The sequence below is a fragment of the Phoxinus phoxinus genome, assembly GCF_949152265.1.
Source record: "Phoxinus phoxinus genome assembly, chromosome: 1".
In the NCBI taxonomy this organism is placed as follows: Eukaryota; Metazoa; Chordata; class Actinopteri; order Cypriniformes; family Leuciscidae; genus Phoxinus; species Phoxinus phoxinus.
Genome location: NC_136876.1, coordinates 38969761 through 38991370, shown reverse-complemented (window position 1 = coordinate 38991370; position 21610 = coordinate 38969761). Strand labels below are relative to the sequence as shown.

General features: G+C 36.9%; 2 protein-coding genes across 2 annotated transcripts; one reads left to right on the top strand and one right to left on the bottom strand.

The window, feature by feature from the left end:
* The first annotated feature begins 149 nt into the window (after positions 1–149).
* On the top strand, positions 150–5659 carry spc24 (SPC24 component of NDC80 kinetochore complex). The gene is made up of 6 exons (XM_079624548.1): positions 150–422; positions 1364–1557; positions 2183–2327; positions 2954–3058; positions 4241–4317; positions 4408–5659. The coding sequence occupies exons 2-6, from the start codon at positions 1383–1385 to the stop codon at positions 4512–4514; spliced, it is 609 nt and encodes a 202-aa protein (XP_079480674.1). The 5' UTR covers positions 150–422; positions 1364–1382; the 3' UTR covers positions 4515–5659.
* A 2218-nt stretch (positions 5660–7877) lies between these two features.
* On the bottom strand, positions 7878–11734 carry s1pr5a (sphingosine-1-phosphate receptor 5a). Its single transcript, XM_079620044.1, has 2 exons — positions 11582–11734; positions 7878–10608 (listed from the first exon to the last, which is right to left on the bottom strand). The coding sequence occupies exon 2, from the start codon at positions 10369–10371 to the stop codon at positions 9172–9174; it is 1200 nt and encodes a 399-aa protein (XP_079476170.1). The 5' UTR covers positions 10372–10608; positions 11582–11734; the 3' UTR covers positions 7878–9171.
* Positions 11735–21610: the final 9876 nt, after the last annotated feature.

The following is a 21610-nucleotide window of genomic DNA, read 5'->3' as shown; positions in this document are numbered from 1 at the left end:
AAGTTTGCTTAGGGAAAAATTAAACCATGAAGTTGTAGCTAGCTGGTTATCCCCAGAGCCATAGAGAGATTCTCTTTCTCTCTATGGCTCTGGTTATCCCTATATCGCTTTGACAGACAAGACAAGAGGCTTTGGTGGGTTTGGGGTTTGACTTAACAAGCCATATTTAGGTGTCGCATACAGTTGCCTGACTGAAATTCTAGAGTCGCTTTGAAAAATAACCTTAAACGGTTTAGATGGGCACATAATTAATTTTATATAAGATCTTATTTTTTTATTATTTTTTAAATGATCGTGGTGAGGTGAAACAAATGCTTGAAGTGCGTAAAAGGTCTATTGAGGCTGGTTTTTATTCAGGCGCGGCTCGGGAAAGCGCGCCAAACAAGCCAGTTTGAAATCCGGATAAACAACGCGTGCATTGGGTGAGACTAGTATTTACTCTGAAATACATTGCAGAACATCGCTATATTGTACATTTTCATTGATATGTGTTTTGAGGATCAGTGTTTTAAACGGTAGACTGACTGAATAAAGAAAACATGTATTTTTGAACGCGTTATTGTGTGGTTGTTTTAGGCAGGTTTGTTTTTGAGTTGTTGTTTGTGTTTGCTCAATAACGTCTGTGGATTTTAATATAAACTAACTTTATACACCATTCGTATTAGACTATATATTTTAACACCCAACAGAGCTACTAACTAATGTTTTGTAGTGTTAAAACCACTCACTGATGTTGTACATCCAATTTGAATGCCTCACTAACTTAAATGTTTGGTTTTGTGTGAATTAAGTTATGCTTTACTACATTGTTTTTGTAAATTCTACCTATTTATGAGCATGGTTTGAATATATTTGTAAAAAATGATACTGAAATCATCAATAAGAGTTAGGCTAACTTACATTACATCTGTAGAATTTCCCACATGTTGCCAATTTTATGAAGAAACTTCGAGATTTAATGAAAAATATATATTTTTTCTAGAAAACGTACATTGCTAAAAGTAAAAACGTTAATTTTGTGGTAATGCCATGAACTGTAAAAAATCTGTAAAAAAAAAAAAAAAAAACTAAATAATACTGTTTACGAGCAAAACTGTTTATTGGCTTGGTTAAAAATACCTTTACTATTTACTTAGTCATTTTTTATTAACAGTATAACAGAGCTCTTTTTTTGTCATCTCTGCTCTAGTGTTTAATTTTTTATACATGACATTAATTGCATACTATGAGTATAGTTGACTCTATGACAAGTTGCTTGTTTTGTTCCTCATTTGTAAGTTTCTTTGGATGAAAGTGTCTGCTAAATGAATAAATGTTCTGTCATGGCATCCTATAGCTTCACCTCTTCTTTTTTTCCCCGCAGAAATATAATTAACGTAGACATGTCACAGAACGAAGAGATGCAAGATGACGTCCTTGAGAAATCCGGGGAAACATTGATCGAGTTCATCAAGAGCAGCAAGGCAGAGAACGTACTTCGAGGAGCAAGAGAAAAACTGCAGGAGTTCTTTGACCACCACATCAAGACCAAGAAGACTACAACCGAGATCTTAAATGGTATTTCTTCAGTGCTAATATTAACTTGCAATATTAACTGATGCAATTAATTAGCATTAAAAAGCAATTAATGAATATATGGTAGTCACTCGACCATGTTTGTCACATGTCCCAATCATGTTGCGTATTTAATTCCACAAGTGACATCCAGTTATCAGAAATAATTTATTTAATAAATTACTTTGTGTTTATAAAGTCACCATGAAATCAGATGACTGCACGTGAGATCGACCAATCGCAAACTATAACCATCCAATCAATTCCCCATTGACTAAATCAAGTCCCATCCGACTTTTTTTTCTTGTTCCATAAGCCGTTTCACTCGGATTTATGTAAAAATATAAAATAAGGTGGAAAAGTGTGCTGCAATTTTCATTCCATGCTGACTTTAATCTAGTTTTGATTATAATAAATCAAGGAAAAGATGATAAAAGTCATGCTAATATTACACCTCACTGGAAATGAAAGGTTTAAGCATGTTGCATTGTGGGATACTGTATTGCGCAATCCCAGTACAATGCTGAACATTTTGGCAAATGTAGGCATTCATTGTGGTTTAATGCGCACTAAACATTTGGATATTAATTTTTTTTTAAAACTTGAAACGTTTCTCTCTGTGTTTAAGATCTTGTGCATGCAGAGGAAGTGGTCGGCCACAAGCTTCTGGATTTAGAGCGGCAGAAGAGCCAGAGGGTGCAGGAGATCGAGAGGATGGAGCAGGAAGTGCAGCGGAGTCTGTCCAAAAGCCAAATCCTGGACTCAGAGCAGGAGTATCCTTCCCAAGACCTGAACCAGAACCTGCTCCCAGTATAACCACTGGCCATATTTATTTACATTACTGTAGATGTCAGGTGACCGAGAAACATTATACATTTGATGCACACAGACTTTTTGGTTGCTGAATGTGTTATTCTAGCGCATCACCAATCACACGCTCTAACTGCGTTTTTAGATAAAATCTTAATTTTTTTAAGGGATAGTTCACCCAATATGAATCTGTCATCATTTTCTCACCCTCAAGTTGTTCTAAACCTGTATAATTGGTTTATTCTGCTGAACACAAAAGAAGATATTTTAAAGAATGTCGGTGACCAAACAGTTGATGGATCCGATTGACTTCCATAGTATTTTCTCTCTCTCTATACAATGGAAGTCAATGGGCCCCTGGGCCTGTTTTGGTTACTCATGTTTTTCAAAATATCGTTTGTGTTCAACAGAAGAAAGAAACTCATACAGGTTTGGAACAACTTGAGGGCGAGCAAATGATGACGGATTCATTTTGGGGTCAACTATCCCTTTAATAAAGCATGAGTGAGTGTTGTTTCAGTTACTTTTCGATCATGCATGTTGTTTGTTTGGTTGTTCGCTGTGGTTTTTCCCCTTAACTGGTGGTCAGATTTTTACAGAAAGAGTTGGAAAGACTCAGAGATGCTGAGCAAGAAATTCAAACCCTGCAACAGGAAGTGGACGAGGACACAACTGAGGTCATTCCTTCAGCCATGTAAGCACTGGACTGGCTTTAGTTCACCTTGTGAGAGTGTATCTCTCAAGGTCTTGGTATAGTTGGGACAAAAATGGTAATCGTCTTAAAGATGTGTGTTTATAACGACAAAGGACTAGATAGTACAGGCTCTACCTGCTGAAATTGTCCAGTTCTCTACCTTTCTAAAGTTTGGGGTCGGTAATATTTCTAATATTCATGGAGGCTGCATTTATTTGACCAAAAATACTGTAAAATGTTGTGATATATTATTACTATTTAAAATAACTGTAATATAATTTATTCCTGTGATCAAAGCTGTATTTTAATCATCATTGCTCCAGTTTTTAAGTGTCACATGATCCTTCAGAAATAATAATATGATGATTTGATGCTCAAGAAATATTTTTTGTGTTATTTATTATTTATGAAATATTACAGTATTTATTATATATGATTTATCTGAGTTTATCTGTACATATTATTCATTTTTTTAAATGCATGGCCCTTGTAATCTTTAATCAAAGTAACTTCCCCTCTTGCAAGCTCATCTCTTCTCTGATGATGTGTTTACTGGCGTGAGGGCGGCCGGGGCAACCTGTCACTCACATGAGATCAACCAATAGCAAACCACAACCATCCAATCAATTCCCAATCGAATTTTTTCTTGTTCGAGAAGCCGTTTGTCTCGAATAGATGTCACAATAGGGAAGAAAAGACTATCACAACTTCCATTTCATGACAATTTTAATATTTTTGTTGAAACGGACCTTTTTCAGGATTCTTTGATGAATAGAACAGTATTTATTTGGAACATTTTTTTTGTAACATTATAAATGTCTCAACTGTCACTTTTGATCAATGTAATGCATCCACCTTGCTAAAAAGGTGTACATTTTATGCAAATAAAAAAAAAAATCTTACTGGGTTCAAACTTTCGAACGGTAGTGTATATTATTATGATAGTGACCAGGTTCACATGGTCATAGGAATTTCCAGGCTCAGAAAAGTCGGACATTTTGCAATCTTTATTATTATTGTATCAAGTCACGAACGAATGCAGAAGTCACGGAAAGTCATTGGTCCGATTGTGTGGTAGCCCTACAGTGATATGGTGAAGTCTGTATTGCCAGACTGCTTTGAAATCATGTCCACTAAAATAATTCTGTTTTGTGTTTTTTTTCCCCTGCCCATTTGATTTAGATATGTTGCTCAGCTCTATAATAAAGTAACCAAGATAAAGCTGGAGCTGGACCCAGAGCCGCACATACTCAGGGGAGGTAATCCTGACACATTTACTATATATGCGGATGATGAACATAGCAGCTTTATATTCTAGACTGAATGAAATCCCTTTTGTCTCTTGGCAGTTCACTACGGTGCGGACGTGGCAACCCCCATCAACATAGACACATCCACCCGTTCCCCCTGTGAGGTCAGCGATGACCTGTGGAGCCTGGTCAATACTGAATGGTAGACCTGGTGCACATGAACCGTGTTCGCTAATTTACTGTGTTTTTATATGTGTGTGTGTGTAACTGTGTATATATATGTGTGTGTGTGTGTCTATAGAAATTTGTTGTAAGACTGTTAATAAATTGGCCACAATCGCTGCCTTTTGCGTAACACACCACAAGATGTCACTATGCATTCACAATTTACCCCCCAGACACTGAAAATGCACTTTTTGCGCACCCAGAATGACATTTTATGATTTTTTTTAATTCATCCCTCGTTATAAGGATGTCCTGCTAATTCCATAGAGCAGAAAATCTGATCCTATGAAATGTAAAATCTTTTTTTTTTTTTTTTTTTGGAGATGTTGCACCGCACTGGTGGAAACATTACACTGAAAAGTATTGCAAAGAAGTCACAAAATTGACTCAAAATAATTGTCAAGGACACACAGCATGATTAAAAACACAGGTGTAGATGTGTTTTATCTGGCATTAAGGGAGTTATTTTTAGTTTATCTCTCGGTGTGAATAGGCATTTTGTTTGTAATTCGAACTGCCTTTTCATTTCAGTCTTGGTGTGCTCAATTTTTTAAAAGTGTTTTTATTGTACATTGTTGTAGATAGTATTGACATGTCAATAAAAACGGGTTAGAACTTTTTTTTTAACTCCTTCAGACCTGAATTATGTTTAAAGTTTCTGAAAAATATAAAAGTACATTTTCCCAGCTCATGAGGCTTCTATAAATGAGACCAAAAAAACTGTTTTGGCTTTAATTGGATTTTTTTTTTTTTTTTTTTGTCCATTTCAATGGACGTCAGGTCAAAACAGGTGTACTTCACAAAAATGTACCAACATAAAATTAATAAACATAAAAATTGTTGGTATATACTTAAAGCTTTTTCTCAAGGCCAAAAACTTTTCAACAGTATACCATTTCAACTTTAATTTTGAGGTTTTTGTTTTACAGAGTGCACATTGTTTGTAACAAACTAAATATCTTAGAATCAATCGATATGGTCATGTTAGAGTCATTTTATTTGTGCACCTTTCTTTTTTTAGATCAAAAACTTGAACATTTCAACTTTAATTGTAAGGTTTTTGCTTTATACATCGCACATTTGTTTATTCATAACAAAATAAACATAGGAATCAATCAATGCATTCACGTTAGAGTAATTTCCTGTGTGCATCTTTGAAACAATTTCTGTTAACGATTTACTTGTATTTTTACAGTACATTACTGGCAGCACGGTTGCCAGCAAGTTACTGTGTTTCGATTTCCAGTAACTGTACTGTAATTCACTTTACAGTACACAAGATCAGTACTGTAAACTTACTTTACTGTATCTCGTAATTTGGTCTGCTGTAATTATACGGTATTGTACTGTAATATCTATATTGATACATTACTGCTAAATATTATTATAATTTTCAAAATAATTACTAATAATGATAATATTATGTTATAATAATATAATATGTAGTTATTAGGAAAATATAGGCTATAGTAGGATAAATACTATGGAAGTCAATGGCTACTGTCAAGTTACCGCCATTCTTTACAATATCTTCTTTTGTGTTCAGCAGAATAAAGAAACTCATACAGATTTGGAACAACTAGAGGGTGAGTAAGTGATGACAAATATAATTTTTGGATGTACTATAGCTATAAAGGGATAGTTCACCCAAAAATTTTAATTAGCCCATCATTTACTCACCCTCAAGCCAGCCTAGGTTTATATGACATTCTTCTTTCAGTCGAATACAATCTCAAAGTTATATTAAAAAATGTCCTGGCTTCCAAGCTTTATAATGGCAGTGAATGGTTGTTTCTGTTTTGAAAGTCAATAAAAGTGCATCCATCCATGATAAAAGTGCTCCACGCGGCTCTGGGGGGTTAATAAATGCCTTCTTAAGCGAAGCGATGCGTTTGTGTAAGAAAAATATTAATATTCAAGTTACGCTTTAGATTTAAGTCAAATCTGTATGTTCATTTGGCTGGAAGCTAGTCATTTTACTTTATAAAGTTTTAAATCCGGATATTTTTCTTACATCTCCATCTTCCTCATCACTCCACATAAAGTCAACATCTGAGATATTTCCATCAGCTATATGTTCAAGCACTTCAAGAACTCTATATTCTGCATATGAACAAGTTTCAAAAATATATCGGTACTGTGATATAGATTTTTTATATAAAAAAAATTCAATCAGCATTACTGGACTTCAGTTACTGGAGTATGATTTCAGTGACAGGCTTTTGAACATTCTCTAATGGACCGACACATTTGAAAAAAATCCTGATTTAAAACGTGCAATTCTGCAATCGATTTTTAACTTATTAATAAGTTTAATCTTTCTACTTTACATACAAACTATAAAATACTGGCAAACTTATTATTATTTTTTAAATAAAACAATAGAACATTTTGCTTGCTTCTGTGTTTGGAGTGAAGTGCTGCCATGCTTCTCTTCAATGTAGTGTTTTTTTTTTTTTTTATAATTACTACATGCAGAGCTTTACTGCCATTTGATTGGATGACAAACGAAAAGGGGTTGACATGTGATGTCCATTGTAATGGATGAAGGGTCCGAGTGGGTTAAGATTAGTCATTTTATAAAGCTCCTGTCTAAATATAATTTAAATATACGTTAAATGTAAATATTTTAATAGATATTTTTAAATATATAATGTGTGAGGATGTGGGATATATAACATATATTCAGAAAAGGTTTCATTTTCATCCAGAATGATTTTATATAGTATTGCAGAGGTTTGTGCAAGTCATGTTGTTTCCTCATCTTTTCTTTACTTTTACCACACTACTTTCACTCTTTTTAAATATCACTATTTTGGGATATTTGATTTCTGTCAGTGCCTATGGATGGGTATTCTTTCAAAAGCCTAGTCATCCTACTCTGTTTCGTGAGCAATCGAACCTTTACTTGTCTAACTTCAAAAATGAGTCACATTGTGCCCTTGAGGTGCAGAGACGAGCCTTTTCAGCTTCAGTAAACATCCGGACTGGCACGAGCTTATGGCCTTTATTCTGTAGGGGTTTTCTGCAAAGACAGAGCAGTGAGAAAATGCTGTGTGGCTCATGTCTTGTGAAAGAAAGAAAAAACCACAAAATAGTTTAGTTTATGTTTGGTTAACATGTGGTGTGGGTGTGATTGAGGCAACTGGAAATCAGCTTGACTCACTTTGAGAAACTTTTTCATTTCACTTGAGCAGCATTTTTGTATTTACATACACTTACATATCTATATTTTGTGGCACTCTTGTTTTATTTTTCATGGGAAACAATGAAATATGTAGAAGCAAATTCAAATCTATGTAGCGCAACAAGTCACATTTGCTAAAAAAGACGAATTGCAAACATTCAAGAAAACACTAAGCTTTTAATTAATGCACTTATAAAAGATTTTTAAGGCTCATAATTTAGGATCAAGAAAAAAATACATTTAAACATACTAATGCATCGTTTTCCGTACAGACACATTTTTACAGAAATGCAATATTGCTTGAATGTCAGTGCTGTTTTTATCACTGCAGAGTCAGACTGCTACACATAAATGTTGGCATTCCATACAATAACATACAAAACTTTGATACAATATTTATAAAATATTCAATATTTATATAGCTGGTTCCACCTAATGTATTGCTCCAATTACTGTATAGGAAAATATAGACAAGTACAGCACACTGGTCAAAGAGAGCTTTAACATGAAAACAGTACTCTCTTAGAAAAAAAGGTTCAGCGGGCTTTAATATAGAACAATAGGGATCTTGACTCAATTTTAAAGAAACATTTATGACTAAAAGGTTCTAAATAAGGAGAAAACAATTGCATAATACATTCATGTTTAAAGTGTAGTTTCACTTTTTCTACTAACAAAGTATGTTTGAGCTGTTTAATTCATAAAATTTAATAGAAGTTAAAAATTAAAGTAATTCAAATTAGAACTCCTAAAAGGTTCTATGTATGAAGCACCTGACAGAACCCTTTAAGGTTCTATAGAACCTTTTCTTCTAAGAGTGTATTTCCCAAAAATACCATTGTAAGAGGAAACATCTTACAGATTAAAAATAGTCACTTGCCTTGCAGTTTTTTATTTGTGTGTATATGTATTCGTAAAAGTTCCCGAGCACTAACGTGCTTGTGTGTGGCGGCATCAACCCGTCATTTTCTTTGCGTCTTTTTACCACAAAGTCTCTGAACATTTCTTCTGTTATTTGGAGGTGAAAATGACTCGTTACGCAAGCTCATTATTTCTGGAAACGCACATACGAGGCTTGTATAACATCACAAGAGTTCTTTTCAAAGCATTTTCAGCTGTATAACTGTAATTTGCTGTTTAAAATCCTATTTTTAACAAGAGACCGTTGCTCTTGTCTTGCAGAACGTCCATTTTAAACATTGGTATTTGTCACAGTAAGAAAATAAATTCCACTTATCTGATCTACCACGCTCTCAGGCAACCTCATGTTTTGCTTTAATGCAACTGTGGAGGAAACCAAGCCCCAAACATGACATTTTTGAGTTCCATCTCTCCAACTTCTCCTGCTTTTATTTCTAAGCACCTCAGACTTGTTTACTTGGCAGTTTTATAAATATTCAAACCAGGAGAAGTTAGACTGTGTCCGATGGAACTTATTGCATTCTTCTTCCTCAGCTCTTTAATATCCTGGGGTAGATGGCTTTAATAGTGGATGGTGTGATGTTCCCAGAGGAGACCGTCGTCTCCAGGCCCTCAAGTCTGTGTGACGGCACCTCTGCCTTACTGGTGCTACAGTCCAGGAAAGGCATGCCGAATTTCTTCACTTGTCCGTCTTTTGTTAGCAGACAGTAGCTGCAGACGAGTCTCAGAATGGCTCTCCGCATGTCTTTACTAGTTAGGGTGTAAATGATGGGGTTTAGAAGCGAGTTGATCATGGCAATGCCCAGAAAGTAGTCCGCTTTGAACAGCACCTCGCATCTTTGAGCAGGGCAGCAGAAGTCCAGCAGGAGGAGCACAAAGAGTGGCAGCCAACAGGCGATGAAGACGCCGAGAACGATGGTGACCGTCTTCAGCAGAGCCAGATACTTCTGGGATTTCTTTGCCATACCTTTGCGCTGAGGAGCGCAGCCTAAGCGCTGGGTGTTGGATTTCACTATGCGGAAGATGCGCACGTAGAGCACCACGATGGCCAGCAGCACCAGGGTAAACACGGTAATGCAGAAGAGGATGAAGCTCTTGGCGTAGAGAGGCAGGACGGTGGAGCATTCGTCCAGGTTTCCTATGCAATTCCAGCCCATGATGGGGAGAATGCCGAGGAGCACCGACAGGACCCAACTTGCACCAATCAAAACGAACATTCGGCCACGCTTGGCCCCCTGATACGGCTTCATCCGGACCATCGTGACATGCCGCTCGATAGCTATAGCCAGGAGACTGATGACAGACGCAGAAAGAGTGATAAACACACCGCCTTCTCTAAGAAACCACAGTACTGGAGTCATTTTGAGAGTGTTTGCCCCCGAAGTTATGATGTTCACCATGTAAGTGAAGCCTGCTAGCAAGTCAGACAGCGTCAAGTTGCCCAGCAAGTAGTACATGGGCATGTGGAATTTTTTGTTCTTCCATATTGCCACCAGAACGATGCCATTTTCCACCACAATGAGAAGACAAATGATGAGAAACGCAATGGCCTCGGGTTTCAGTCCATCCTGGTATTTGTTCTCTTTCAGCTTTCCGGTGAAGTTGTAATGGGCCACGATGACGGCGTTGCTCTGATACTCCCGAAACCTTCGGAGCAGGTAACCTGGAGACGGGGTCATCGACGGCAGGGTTGGAGCAACGGCAGCGCTGGCAGCGTATGAAGCTTCCATTCTTCCTACTTCTTTTGCTGTCCTTAAAAACTTTCCTTACGGATCTCTGTTAAGCATGTAGTCCCTCTTATTGCCATATTCCACCAAAGCACATAAAATAACTCTCTGGAGGATTTAACATGGCAGTAATATATCCTGAAAGTGTGGCAGGCTCATTTGTGTTGAAATATTCACTTCTTTTACTTCGTGATGTTCAAATCACAGCTTTGCTATATCTTCCAAGGCCACCAGAGGGAACTGAAATAAAGCATTAGAAAATTGTTAAATACTTATGACATTAGAATTTTTATTTTATTTTAAATTAATAGTAAAAACAAAACAGTCGCAGATAAAACAATGCAGATGAACTGAATATTTAGCATTTATCATATTTCAAATTTGTATGATACTTTCATGGTCATCTTTATTTCAGTGTAGACAGTAGATACATTTTTATCTAAATTAATGTATTACGACTCTAGAATAGGAAGAAAACAGAAATAATTTAAATAATAAAGTAAATTGTGTGTATCACGGGAATGTCTGGTGGGGGTAGACAGTAAAAATCTTGTTTTTAACAGTAGACCTACTGTATTGTCTGCATACATGCAGTAAATATTGTTTAATGGTAATATAGCCTACCAACCTTTTTGTGCTATTGAAATAATTTTTTTTATTGTAAAATGTTGCCCTACTGATATTCAATTTTTACAGATATAAAAACATAATTTTAATATTTTACTGTAGAATTTTGTAAGAGTTAAATACACATTTCTAAAATATTTTCTCTTGTCTGTGCATTTACAAGTTAATCTTTCATAGTAGCCTATATGGCATCGAAACCTAGTAAAATAATTAAAAGGTTTACCGTAGCATTTTTCCACCGTTAAAATTATTAACATGTTTACATCGCAGTGGCCAATAGGACAATTCAAACGACCGCAAACATTTTCTGCGTAATAATCGCAATACTATTCAGCGTATTGACCTCGTTTACGCAATAGTAGGCTACACAGAAGCTTTACTCTAAATTATTATAAATAGCATATAGCTGCAGTTTTATAAAATGGCTTAATTTTAAGCAACAGTTCTGTGACTTCACGCAAAGTCCGCATCCATTCAAAACCATGCACGCGAGTTCACAGTAAACCCAGTTCTCCTAAACTGACTTAAATAGTCTCGCTAATCTATATTCACATGTAACCTCGCGTATTCGTGTAAATAAACGTACCTTTTATGTTCGTAGCTGTGTCTGTATCTGTAAGTGACAAATGCTCCTCTGCTCCACTATCCGCATGTCCTGCGCACTTCTGACAAGGCTTAAGCTTGGATCAAGACTTGTCTTGCAGTGGGCTGGTCTTGGCATTCAACTCTTCTCTTCTTCTGTCTGCTGATGCAGCACTTATCATGGGTAATGAATTGCTCTGCTAACTTGGAGGTAGGCTACTCTGACATTATAAATGGCTTTTTTTCTAGATCTTTATAAAATGCACAATTCAGCAAATGTGAATCATTTTCTTTTTCTGAATTAGAAGCATTTATTTATACTTTTGTTGGGCTTAATAATCAATGTTATGTGGAAAGAAATATTGAAAATAATGATTCAAGAATTAAGTGCATTTAGTACTTTTTACTTGGTGATGATTTTAAATGTGTGTGTGTGTGTGTGTGTGTGTGTGTGTGTGTGTGTGTGTGTGTGTGTGTGTGTGTGTGTGTGATTTAATACAAAGAAGGAGAATAAATAAATAAAATAATTATTTAATTTAATAAATAGAAACGCAAAATATGATGTTGTCTGAAACACATTAAGTTGATTTGATGTGTGATCTGGGGCCAGCATCCTTACTTGTTATGACCTATGGTTGGTGCTAATAGAAAGTTAAAATGAATAGTTTTGGTTTAATTTAAGAACTACTAAATTCTCAGAGTTTGTAATGCAGGATGCTGTATTGTCCAATGCAGTATTGCCTTCCTTCACTCTGACGTGCAAACAGGCACACAAACAAGTTGCATGACTAAATAAATAACCTTAGTCATTATAATTGTGATGCACACGCATGTAAAACATGAGCGGTCTTGCAATTGCATAGGAATTACATAAAGCACCGGAGAGTGTGAGTAAGCCAGAAGCCGGATCTTGCTTTCTTAAACAGGAAACTCTGTCATTGTACCTCGAAGGGAGAGGGATTTCCTTGAGAACCACCTATGAGGTCATACTGGGCCGTGCCGAACAAAGCACTCAAGAGGAACACTGTGTCCCCTCCGAGCAAACTATGGAATAGGACAGCCACTCGTTTTCCAAACAGAATAACTTGAAGAATGTATTATGCAATGCCTTTACACAGACGATGAAAACATATGGAAGATGGATTCTTTGTTTTACGACATGAAATAGGAAAAAGTAGCTAGCATTGCATTCTTTAATTTTTCCTGGCAGAAGTTAGGCATGTGGGAGAAGTCTGTCTTGTTCACCTGTTCACAGGGCAACAAGGGCACATATTTTCAGTGCTCTGCACATTCTGGTGCTTTCCAGTGGGTGGCCGGAGTGCCAGAAGTGAACGGAGACTTGCTTTATCAGTCCTTTTTTTTGCTTCTTGCCCTCAGGGTCCGCTAATGGCATTATCAGAAGGGCTCCACCTCCTTATGAGAAGCTCCAGCCAGCAGACAGACTCATCGCTCCTGCTGTGTCTGGATATCTTGGGCTCAGCATGTTACCTACATTTACACACAAAGGCCTGATAATCGAGCACTCAACTCTGATACTCCCCACGGAGACTGTTGGCTCACCCCGATTCTTGGCTCCTGTTTCAGACACTTGAATGTCTGGTGCTCCTGTGATGCAGATGTGATTGTGAAGGTATCCCGAGAAGAAGTAGGTGCAATTCAAGATGGAAGTTTATATCCCCCCCATTCATTCAGTGATCATTTCGGCAATTTGCAGTTCCCCTGTTGAGGCTACCAAACATGCATAACTCAGAAAGCATTTGCTTCAAGTAAAAACTTAAAACAACATATTTTTTTAGGTTTTAGTTTTTATTATAATAAAACACCCTCTTTAAAATGAATTAAAAAATAAAAATAAAATCCCTCTTGAATGCTTTGATAGATTCCGCTGGTGAAACTGCAATGCTACAGTTAAACTACATATACAATCTTGTTTGTTTGTTGTGCTTTCTTTTGTCTTTATTCGTCACTCATGCATTGTCATGGACTTCAATGGGCCATTCAGTTCTTTACTGTTGTGATGACTCTCTTATTCAATTGACTGAAATTTCATCAGTTAAGTGTTCAAATCATCAGTTAAGTGTTACAAAGCTTGAAATCACAAGTTTTAACCCACATGATCCAAATGAACTGTCGGGCACTTGCAGAGATGTTGCCTAAATCAATCAATTTGAACTTCATTCTCTCTGGCAAAATCGCATTAGCTGAATACACAAACTTTAAACAGCTCAGCCTTTTCTTCCAATTCATTTTATTGTTGTTATTTGTGGTTGAGTGTGATGGAAAGAAACTCCCTTAATTAAATGCTGCTATGGTGGTGTGGGAAAAAGGCATTTCAGTAATTAAACTCGCTGTGTTGTCGCACAGAGAGACTCATTGGCCACTAAAAAATTACTGAACTTGTGACAAACCAACAAACTTTTAGATGACCATTAAATAAATGCATTATTCCAGCTGTGCAGGCCTTATTTGACCCAGTTGTTTTTCCAACTTATGATGCATTTATGTATTTGATACGCCCTACATATTCAGACTGTGATCTCATCTGTGTATAATCAATGCTTATCATAGTTTCAATAAAATAGGTGATGTGTTTCCTGCTGGAGAGAGTTCAGTTCAGACGTTATATGCGTGTCTTCTTGACCTCGGCTTGGTGGAAAGGCTGGACCTATGAGGTCATGAGACTTCCTGTGTCCTATGAGGGGGTGGGTTTGACCCTGCCCAACTGTCTAAAGCCTAAGATACCAGAAATAACAACAGACCTGATATATTATGTTCTTGCAAGTAAGCATAACTTGTTCTTTTAAAGCAATAAATATGTGGATGAAACATTTGAATGTCTAAATTGAATTTGAAAAGTTCTTCATGGAACGGAAGAGGTCAAGATAAGTTTGAGTTATTTTTCTTTATTAAAAAAAATGAGTTATTAGTACCGTAATAATCAAGGAACTGTGCTGCCTTACCAGCAGGCGCAATGATATTACAAACTTAGTGCCGGTCATGTTGGAAGTTACCTAGCTGGGGACTATTTTCAGGCGCTGCGTAATATCATTGCACCAGCTGAACCCGTAATACGGCAGCACAGTTCCTTGATTGTTACGCAGGAATGAGAGAATAGTTCCTAGTCATATTGGCCTAGAAAATCGCAACTTTTCATTTTCCGTTGGTCTTAGTACACGATGTAACTACAGAAGAGTCAAGTTTTTAATAGGAAAAATATCAAAACTCTTTGGCCATTTTTTTGAGAGAGATGCTAACGGTCTAATCAGATTCAATGATCTATGCTAAGCTATGCTAATAGTGCTACCGCCAGACCCCGAGATCGGCTGAATGGATTCGAAACCAGTAAAACTCAACCGTTTAACTCTAGGGGAGTTAGAAAAAGAGCCTTTTTCCAAAAAAAATGGAGTGTTCCTTTAAAAGAAAATCTTGGATTCGTTTCTCTTCCGTTGCTTGTTGACTTTCGCTCTTTTGGGACTCATTTTGAGGCCACGTTGTCTGTCTCCAAAGCGACTCAACCATGTTGTATTCAGTAAACAGCCCTTGGCCAGAATGCTGGTTAAACACAGTGAGCCTATCACAGCCACAACCAACTTTGAATGACGGGTCCTTTTGTTATTCGAATTTGCCCCCTATCGTGACACTCAACTGTCGTCTGCTGATGGGGGGATTTTGTTTGACAGACAGTAACGCACAAAAACAAACCCTGTATGAAAATATATTGGTTTAGTCTGTCATTTTAGTGTTTGCAGCTTTCTGGAGTTGAATTGCCTTGCTTTAATAAAAAAAAACTTTCTTGAGAAGTTTGTAATCGAGAGAACGACGGCTTGTATCGACAGGTCTCAAGCTGTAAAATTTTGATGACAGTTGAATGCAGTTTTCATTGCCAAATCTGAATTTCCATTTCTGCAAAACAGAGGGAGACTAAAGAGAGCGTTTTGTGGCAATTGATGCTGTTGTGGTCAGCAGGGATTTCTGGAACAAATAAACACAGGAAGAAACGGCCATTTGGGAACATTTTGATTATACTCAAAGCCAACATGTATACTATAGACTTTATATAGTGCAACAAACCTCATCATTTCCTGCATGAACTTACTGACCAATTCTTCCCACTTGAGATTTGAAGTGAAACAACATAAACCTCCTGTTGTTGGTTACCGACTTTCATTGCGTTTTATTCAAGTTTTAAACATGTAGTCAGATACAGTCTTGGACACAACAGTGATAGGGAAAAAAAATCCTGTCATCATTTGTTCATTCCCTTGTTGTTATTCACTGTTACGCTCTGAAATGGACTATGTATGCATTACAAAAACATTCCAATGGTGGCACACACCATTGTTTCTCACATTTCTCAAGACCAAACGTAATTTTGGAGTTTTCCCTTTAATTATATGGAAAATAGTGTAAGTAAATGATGACAGGATGACAACACCTTCCCCCATTCTTTCTCTTTCTCCTCTTTTCTGCCTTGTTCTCTATCTAACACATTCTCTGATAAGCCCTGGAAGTCACTAGAGATAATGCGCAATTCCTTTCCCATAAATATACAATTGCCGCCCTTCTCCATTGACAGAATGTTTTCCCATTCTCCAGTATTTCTCCACCACATTGTCATTTTGGATTTACATGCTTGTTGACTTGAACTTCAACAGTAACGCAGTGGTCTATGACGCTGTGCAGTCCAGCAGCCCCACAGCTCCACACATCTGGGGGCTGATATGAAAGGCTGTTTTTTTATTTAGTCATTAGTCTGGGATTCAGTCCTATGAACGAAAGATGGAGGGAAATTTCGCTTTCCCACATTCAAAGCGGGGGATTACAGAAGTGGGATGGTTGTGACTCATGAGAAAGCTCTCTTTAAGAAGCCTATAAACCCCTCTGAAAAATCATGCCTGCCCTTGAAGTTGCAGCTTATGAAATGATGGTGTTTCTCTAGCTGTATTAAGTATACATTTGTTCCAGTTTGATGCTGTCACTGTACTTTATTTGTGTCATATAAATAGCATACTGTTTTATAAGAATATTTCAGTCTGTTTGGAAAAAAAGTTACATTTTGGTTATGGTTTGAGTAGACCTATGTTACCCACACAAACTTTTTCTTACAGTCTGTTAATCTTGACATTAAGAATAAATTAAAATTTTGTTGTGATTGAATATGCACCTTTAATTATATTGTCATATGAAAAACCAGCCAGGGGTGTCCTTTAACCTTTAACCCACGGAAAAATATGAACCCGTGGCTGCGGCAACAAATTAAAGTTAGCACAATTATAGTAGCCCAACTTGGCAACACTGGTTGATGGTTATTTTTGAATCGGTCAAAAATGAAAAAAGACTCTCGTTTCAATCAGGGAGTCAGTTTTGAACAGTAATGGCTTTGAACGATTCACTAAGCGAGTCTGATTTAAAACGTTAAATCGTGAGCGATTAAACATGCAAATGCGTAAGACCGGAAACGCAAGCTCATGCAAAAAAGTTTTGCATTTCGCTGCATTACAAAGAACAAGTTTGGTGAAATCTGACCTGCGAATTCACATCACAACCAGTAGAACATTGGCTAGAAGACTCTTAACTAAGTTAAAAGAATGCATATTTTTGCAGTCAAGTCGAGTAGATTGGATATTTGTACATTTTGAATGGATTACTATTTGTTTCATGTTGAAATCATGTTTATTAAAAAAACGCTGCAAAGCGTGAAGTCATATCAGTCACGACTGTTGCAGTGTCCGAAGAAATTTTGCATGCTCAAATTCTAGCCTGACCGCGGCTTTAGCCCAATGTATACTTCAGTTTTTACGCATAATCGAGGGTCCACCAGCATAGTACGCATGTATTGTATGTGCACCGCCCAATTTTTGTAACCATCGCACACGCGCATTGAATTTGTTTTGCACTAATCAGCTGTTCCACTAGCTGGCAACACTGGCCCGGGCCGTTGTTTTACAGTAGAAAACGAAACTAAAGAGACAGAACAACAACAACAACAACAAAATACTGGTGTGGCGAGATGCTCGCATTGACAAGCACTTGTGTGAGGGGGTTATAAGATAGCCGCAACTTTAGTTTAAAAGAATACGAAGACATTTTTTCAGTCATATAACTTCCGGAGAAAAACAGCGCAGACACTGGATAAAGATGAAACTTTCTAGAGCGCCATGTGTGGTAAAAAATGACGTATACTTATGCAGACTTGTCAACTAGATCTTATATTTGTGTCGGATATATATTTTTTTTGTCATGTTTGTGACACTTGTCGTGGTCTGTAGTCCTGCTAATCTCTGAATTTCTCTTTACGTGGTTGCTTATGGAATAAAAGAAGACACAAACTATGGGAAAAATCCATTACGCAATGTTTTTTTTTAGATATTAATGCCATCCACCCCCACAGAAGTGCTTGAAAGTTCACATGTTCACACATGGTCCTTCTCGTTTTTTGAGTAATTTCCTCATAATCAGATCCAGACGCCAAATGATTTGGCACTTGAGGCTGTTTCAGCTCCAATGACTAAGAATATCTCTAAAAAAGAATAGTTAATTCGAGAAGACAACTAGGGGGGTCTGATGTAGTAGAGAGATCAGATATAAACATTCTTGAGAGGACTGGTATATATACACATTGTGATCTAGAGTTTATTTGCTCAGAGAAATGAGAAATGAATCACAACAAAGATCCAAAATGACGTAGAAAGCGTTCACAGCTTTAAGCACTGTGAATATAAATTCACACAACATTAGGGGCCATAGATGGAGTTGAAATACACTGTTTAGGCTATTCTCATCCAAATATCCTGTTTTGTTTTAAAAAGATGGCAGCTCAAAGATGAAAACCTCTTCAAAGTGGTTATAAAGATTCTTGAGCGGAGCAGAAATGGGGTGGTTGGTAAGTTGTGGTTGGTTCAGAACACTGACTGCATGAATCAGTCAATATTAACAAATATAAACATTACATTCATTATCTAACATAATCACATCACTAGAAACTAACAATGTCCACAGGCTAGGTTAAAGAATGGACTGGTGCAGGTCCTCAATTTAATCGTTCTTTTAGTTTTAAAGTGTATGGTTATTAAAGAGACATTTTACTCCAATCAAGATGACAATCACAAAATTTTATTTTTATGATTTTTACAAGATGAGCTTTAAGCAATTACACAAGAGAGTCTCATTATCTGCCCTGAACCCCTTTCAAAGCATTTAAGGGCAGTTTGTAGGGTTGGTTCAATCAAGTTACATTTATTGGACTTCATGAAAGAAAGGTTGCAGACTGTGGCTTGATATTCCTCAACATAAACGCAGATTAAAAACATTTCTTTCCAATGCATTCTGATGGATCTTAAAATAGGCTATAACTTTTTTGAGCTAAGCCTTACAAATATTTTCAAAACTAAGCATGCAGTCAAATCCCCCAGTAATGCAAAAGTACAGACTTTTCTTGAGTAACAGTTGCCGTTCCAAATGAAAGTTTGGGAGGTCCATGTTCAAGTATTCCCGCCTTAAACTGCTTACCTCACCCTCCATTACCCAGTTTTACATTTAATTTTGGGTGGAAGAGTGGATTTATACATTGCTTGTGTCCCGCTGATCTGTACGTCAAGCCTTTACCCTGTCATAGATTATATGAACATATGAACTCTGTGTAAGAAACCTCATGATTGCCCATGCGGACTATGGACCAGGGCTCTATCCGGTCACAACAGCACTGCAGCAACAAGAAGTGAATTACTCTTCCTTTGGTGGCATTGATGTTATTGGCTGACTCAAGTGTGCCTCTGGAAATCATTAAACCTTGTAGTCTGAGTGAACTGTTCATTAACAAAGAAAAAAATAACTCCGCTGGTTTGCTATTTGGCCAATCTCTGCGACGAGGATAATGTGGGGAATTTTGTAAAATACACAAAAGGTGTGGGCCTACTCTCTCTAAACTCCTTTTCGGGACTTCTTTGACTTTAAAACTGGAATATTGCCCTACACTAGTGAGATCCTAGCCTGGCTCCGCCCTCCTACGTACTTCCACTCAATTTTCATTTTCCTTCAGTACTAGGTCTGGGATTGTGGTATATTCTTGTGTTTTCTCCAGTCAATTTTTTTTACCGGTCCAACCAGAGAACAGAGGGAGTGGCTGAAAACGATGACGTTGAGGTTGTGCGCTAGTTTGAGTCGTCATACGTCACTACCAAACGCTAGCGATTGGTTATGGCAGATCCAGAGTGACTCAGGGCATGATCCAATAGTTTTAAACTTCAACAGAGTACCCACCTTCAAGGAAGTTAACGCTTGTCAATGGAGAGAGGCCAGACTCTCTGTATGAATGAAATGTACGAGAGTCTGGTAAAACCAGGCTAGTGAGATCCAGCCTGGCCTTCTAAATCTCAAAAAAGTTTGTTTCATATGTTAAAAAGTGATACACAAGCCACTCACAATGCACACTTTTTAAGAAAAGGCCAAGTCTTAATTTGTGCTAAATCCTGAGATTATGCCGATTGCAGGGATTTATTGTGGTGACATTGCTTATCGTAAAAATGACTGTTTATCCTTTGATCATTAGGAAGTAAACTTTAAATGTGATCTCCCAGCAAACAAAAACATTGCTAACATTCCCATTAAGTTATGAACATCAAAATTGCCTGTTTTTAAATGTTTTAAAAATGCTTTTTCTTGGTTGCATGAACGTTAAGGAAGCCTTCTATTTGATCATTTTGCAGACATTATGGGATTGTTACTTTTTAATGTTCTCTGAACATCCTGAAACAAGCAGTACCGTTTAAAAAAAGTTTGAGCTAAAATGTTTCAGAAAAAAACGTATACAAAACAATGTCGAAATAACGGTTTTGGGCTAATGTTTTGAGAACATTATTAAAGATAACTTTGAACAACCGCCCCATTAACTTTACTGGAAGAGCATTTGTTTATAACTTAAAGAGAATCTTGCCAGAACGTTAGCTAAACGTGTGAGAATGTTCCCTGTTAGCTGGGCTATAGCCGGTGTGGGCTAACACATGCTAGTAGCTTAGCATACTTTGCCAAATAAAAAAGAATATATAGCCTAACCTGAAAAATACTGACCAAATTTAATTACATGCTAAATTAACATGCTTGATTCATAACATATACGTTGCTTACAGTTTCATTGTAACCAATAAAGACGAAAAGAATATGTAAAGATATTATTTCATAGTTCATTAGGAGCAGATGTGCTTTTCTGTGACTGCTGTGGGAGTGTTTACATTCGTACAGAGGCGAATTAGGAAATATACTCAGCTGGCAGACAGGACTGGAATGCTGAAGTCATTCACATAATGTCTTTATGTCAAACATGCTTTAAGATGGAATATAAACAAACTCCATTAGCTGAGAGGCTAACATTTCCTTGAATAAATTGCATTAGTGGAACAACAGACCGGGGCTAGTTGTCCCACTGGCAAATTGGGCTATATCTATTTAACTTTAAGGTTTTTAGTTTTTTTTTAGAATTGTATATATATTTTTTGTAAATGTCAGCTTGGGGCGAGTATTAATATTTTTGTTTGTTAGCTTTTATATTTTATGCAATTTCATTTTTTGTTTTGTGCTGAAAATTGTGCTGGAAAAAAATCGAATAAATAAAAAGCCAACAAAATGCTACTAAATTTCCTGGACGGTAGTTTTGTAGCCAAGATTTTGAGTTATGCCTTCTGAAATTTAGTTTAAACACAGTACAGTTCCCATCAAAATGTCTCTGAATGTTGTCTTGGCGTTAGACTTCCTCTGGCCACATGCCATGTTTATCATTTCTTTTTAACTTTTCTTTTTGCCAGTGGTTTCCAAGCTTATCTGGACTGTGTTAAGTTAATTGACCAGCTGGCCTCTGCTTAGATGCAGATGTGCATAGTGATGATGGGGGTCCTTATACAAAAATGTGAACCCAAGACTTTGGTCTTTCTTTCTCTTCTTCCTCCAAACTTCTGGGTCTTTAAATAGATGACCTATTTTTCTTATGAACCACATCACTCAAACCCACTATATCTTCATATGAATGGTTCTCAACTGGTGG

Excerpts from the sequence above, each read along its gene's own strand:
- spc24 (XM_079624548.1), top strand. The coding sequence starts at position 1,383 with ATGTCACAGAACGAAGAGATGCAAGATGACGTCCTTGAGAAATCCGGG. Across the intron at positions 2,328-2,953 it reads ATCCTGGACTCAGAGCAGGA|ATTTTTACAGAAAGAGTTGG; the intron begins GTATCCTTCCCA and ends ACTGGTGGTCAG. Across the intron at positions 3,059-4,240 it reads GAGGTCATTCCTTCAGCCAT|ATATGTTGCTCAGCTCTATA; the intron begins GTAAGCACTGGA and ends CATTTGATTTAG.
- s1pr5a (XM_079620044.1), bottom strand. The coding sequence starts at position 10,371 with ATGGAAGCTTCATACGCTGCCAGCGCTGCCGTTGCTCCAACCCTGCCG.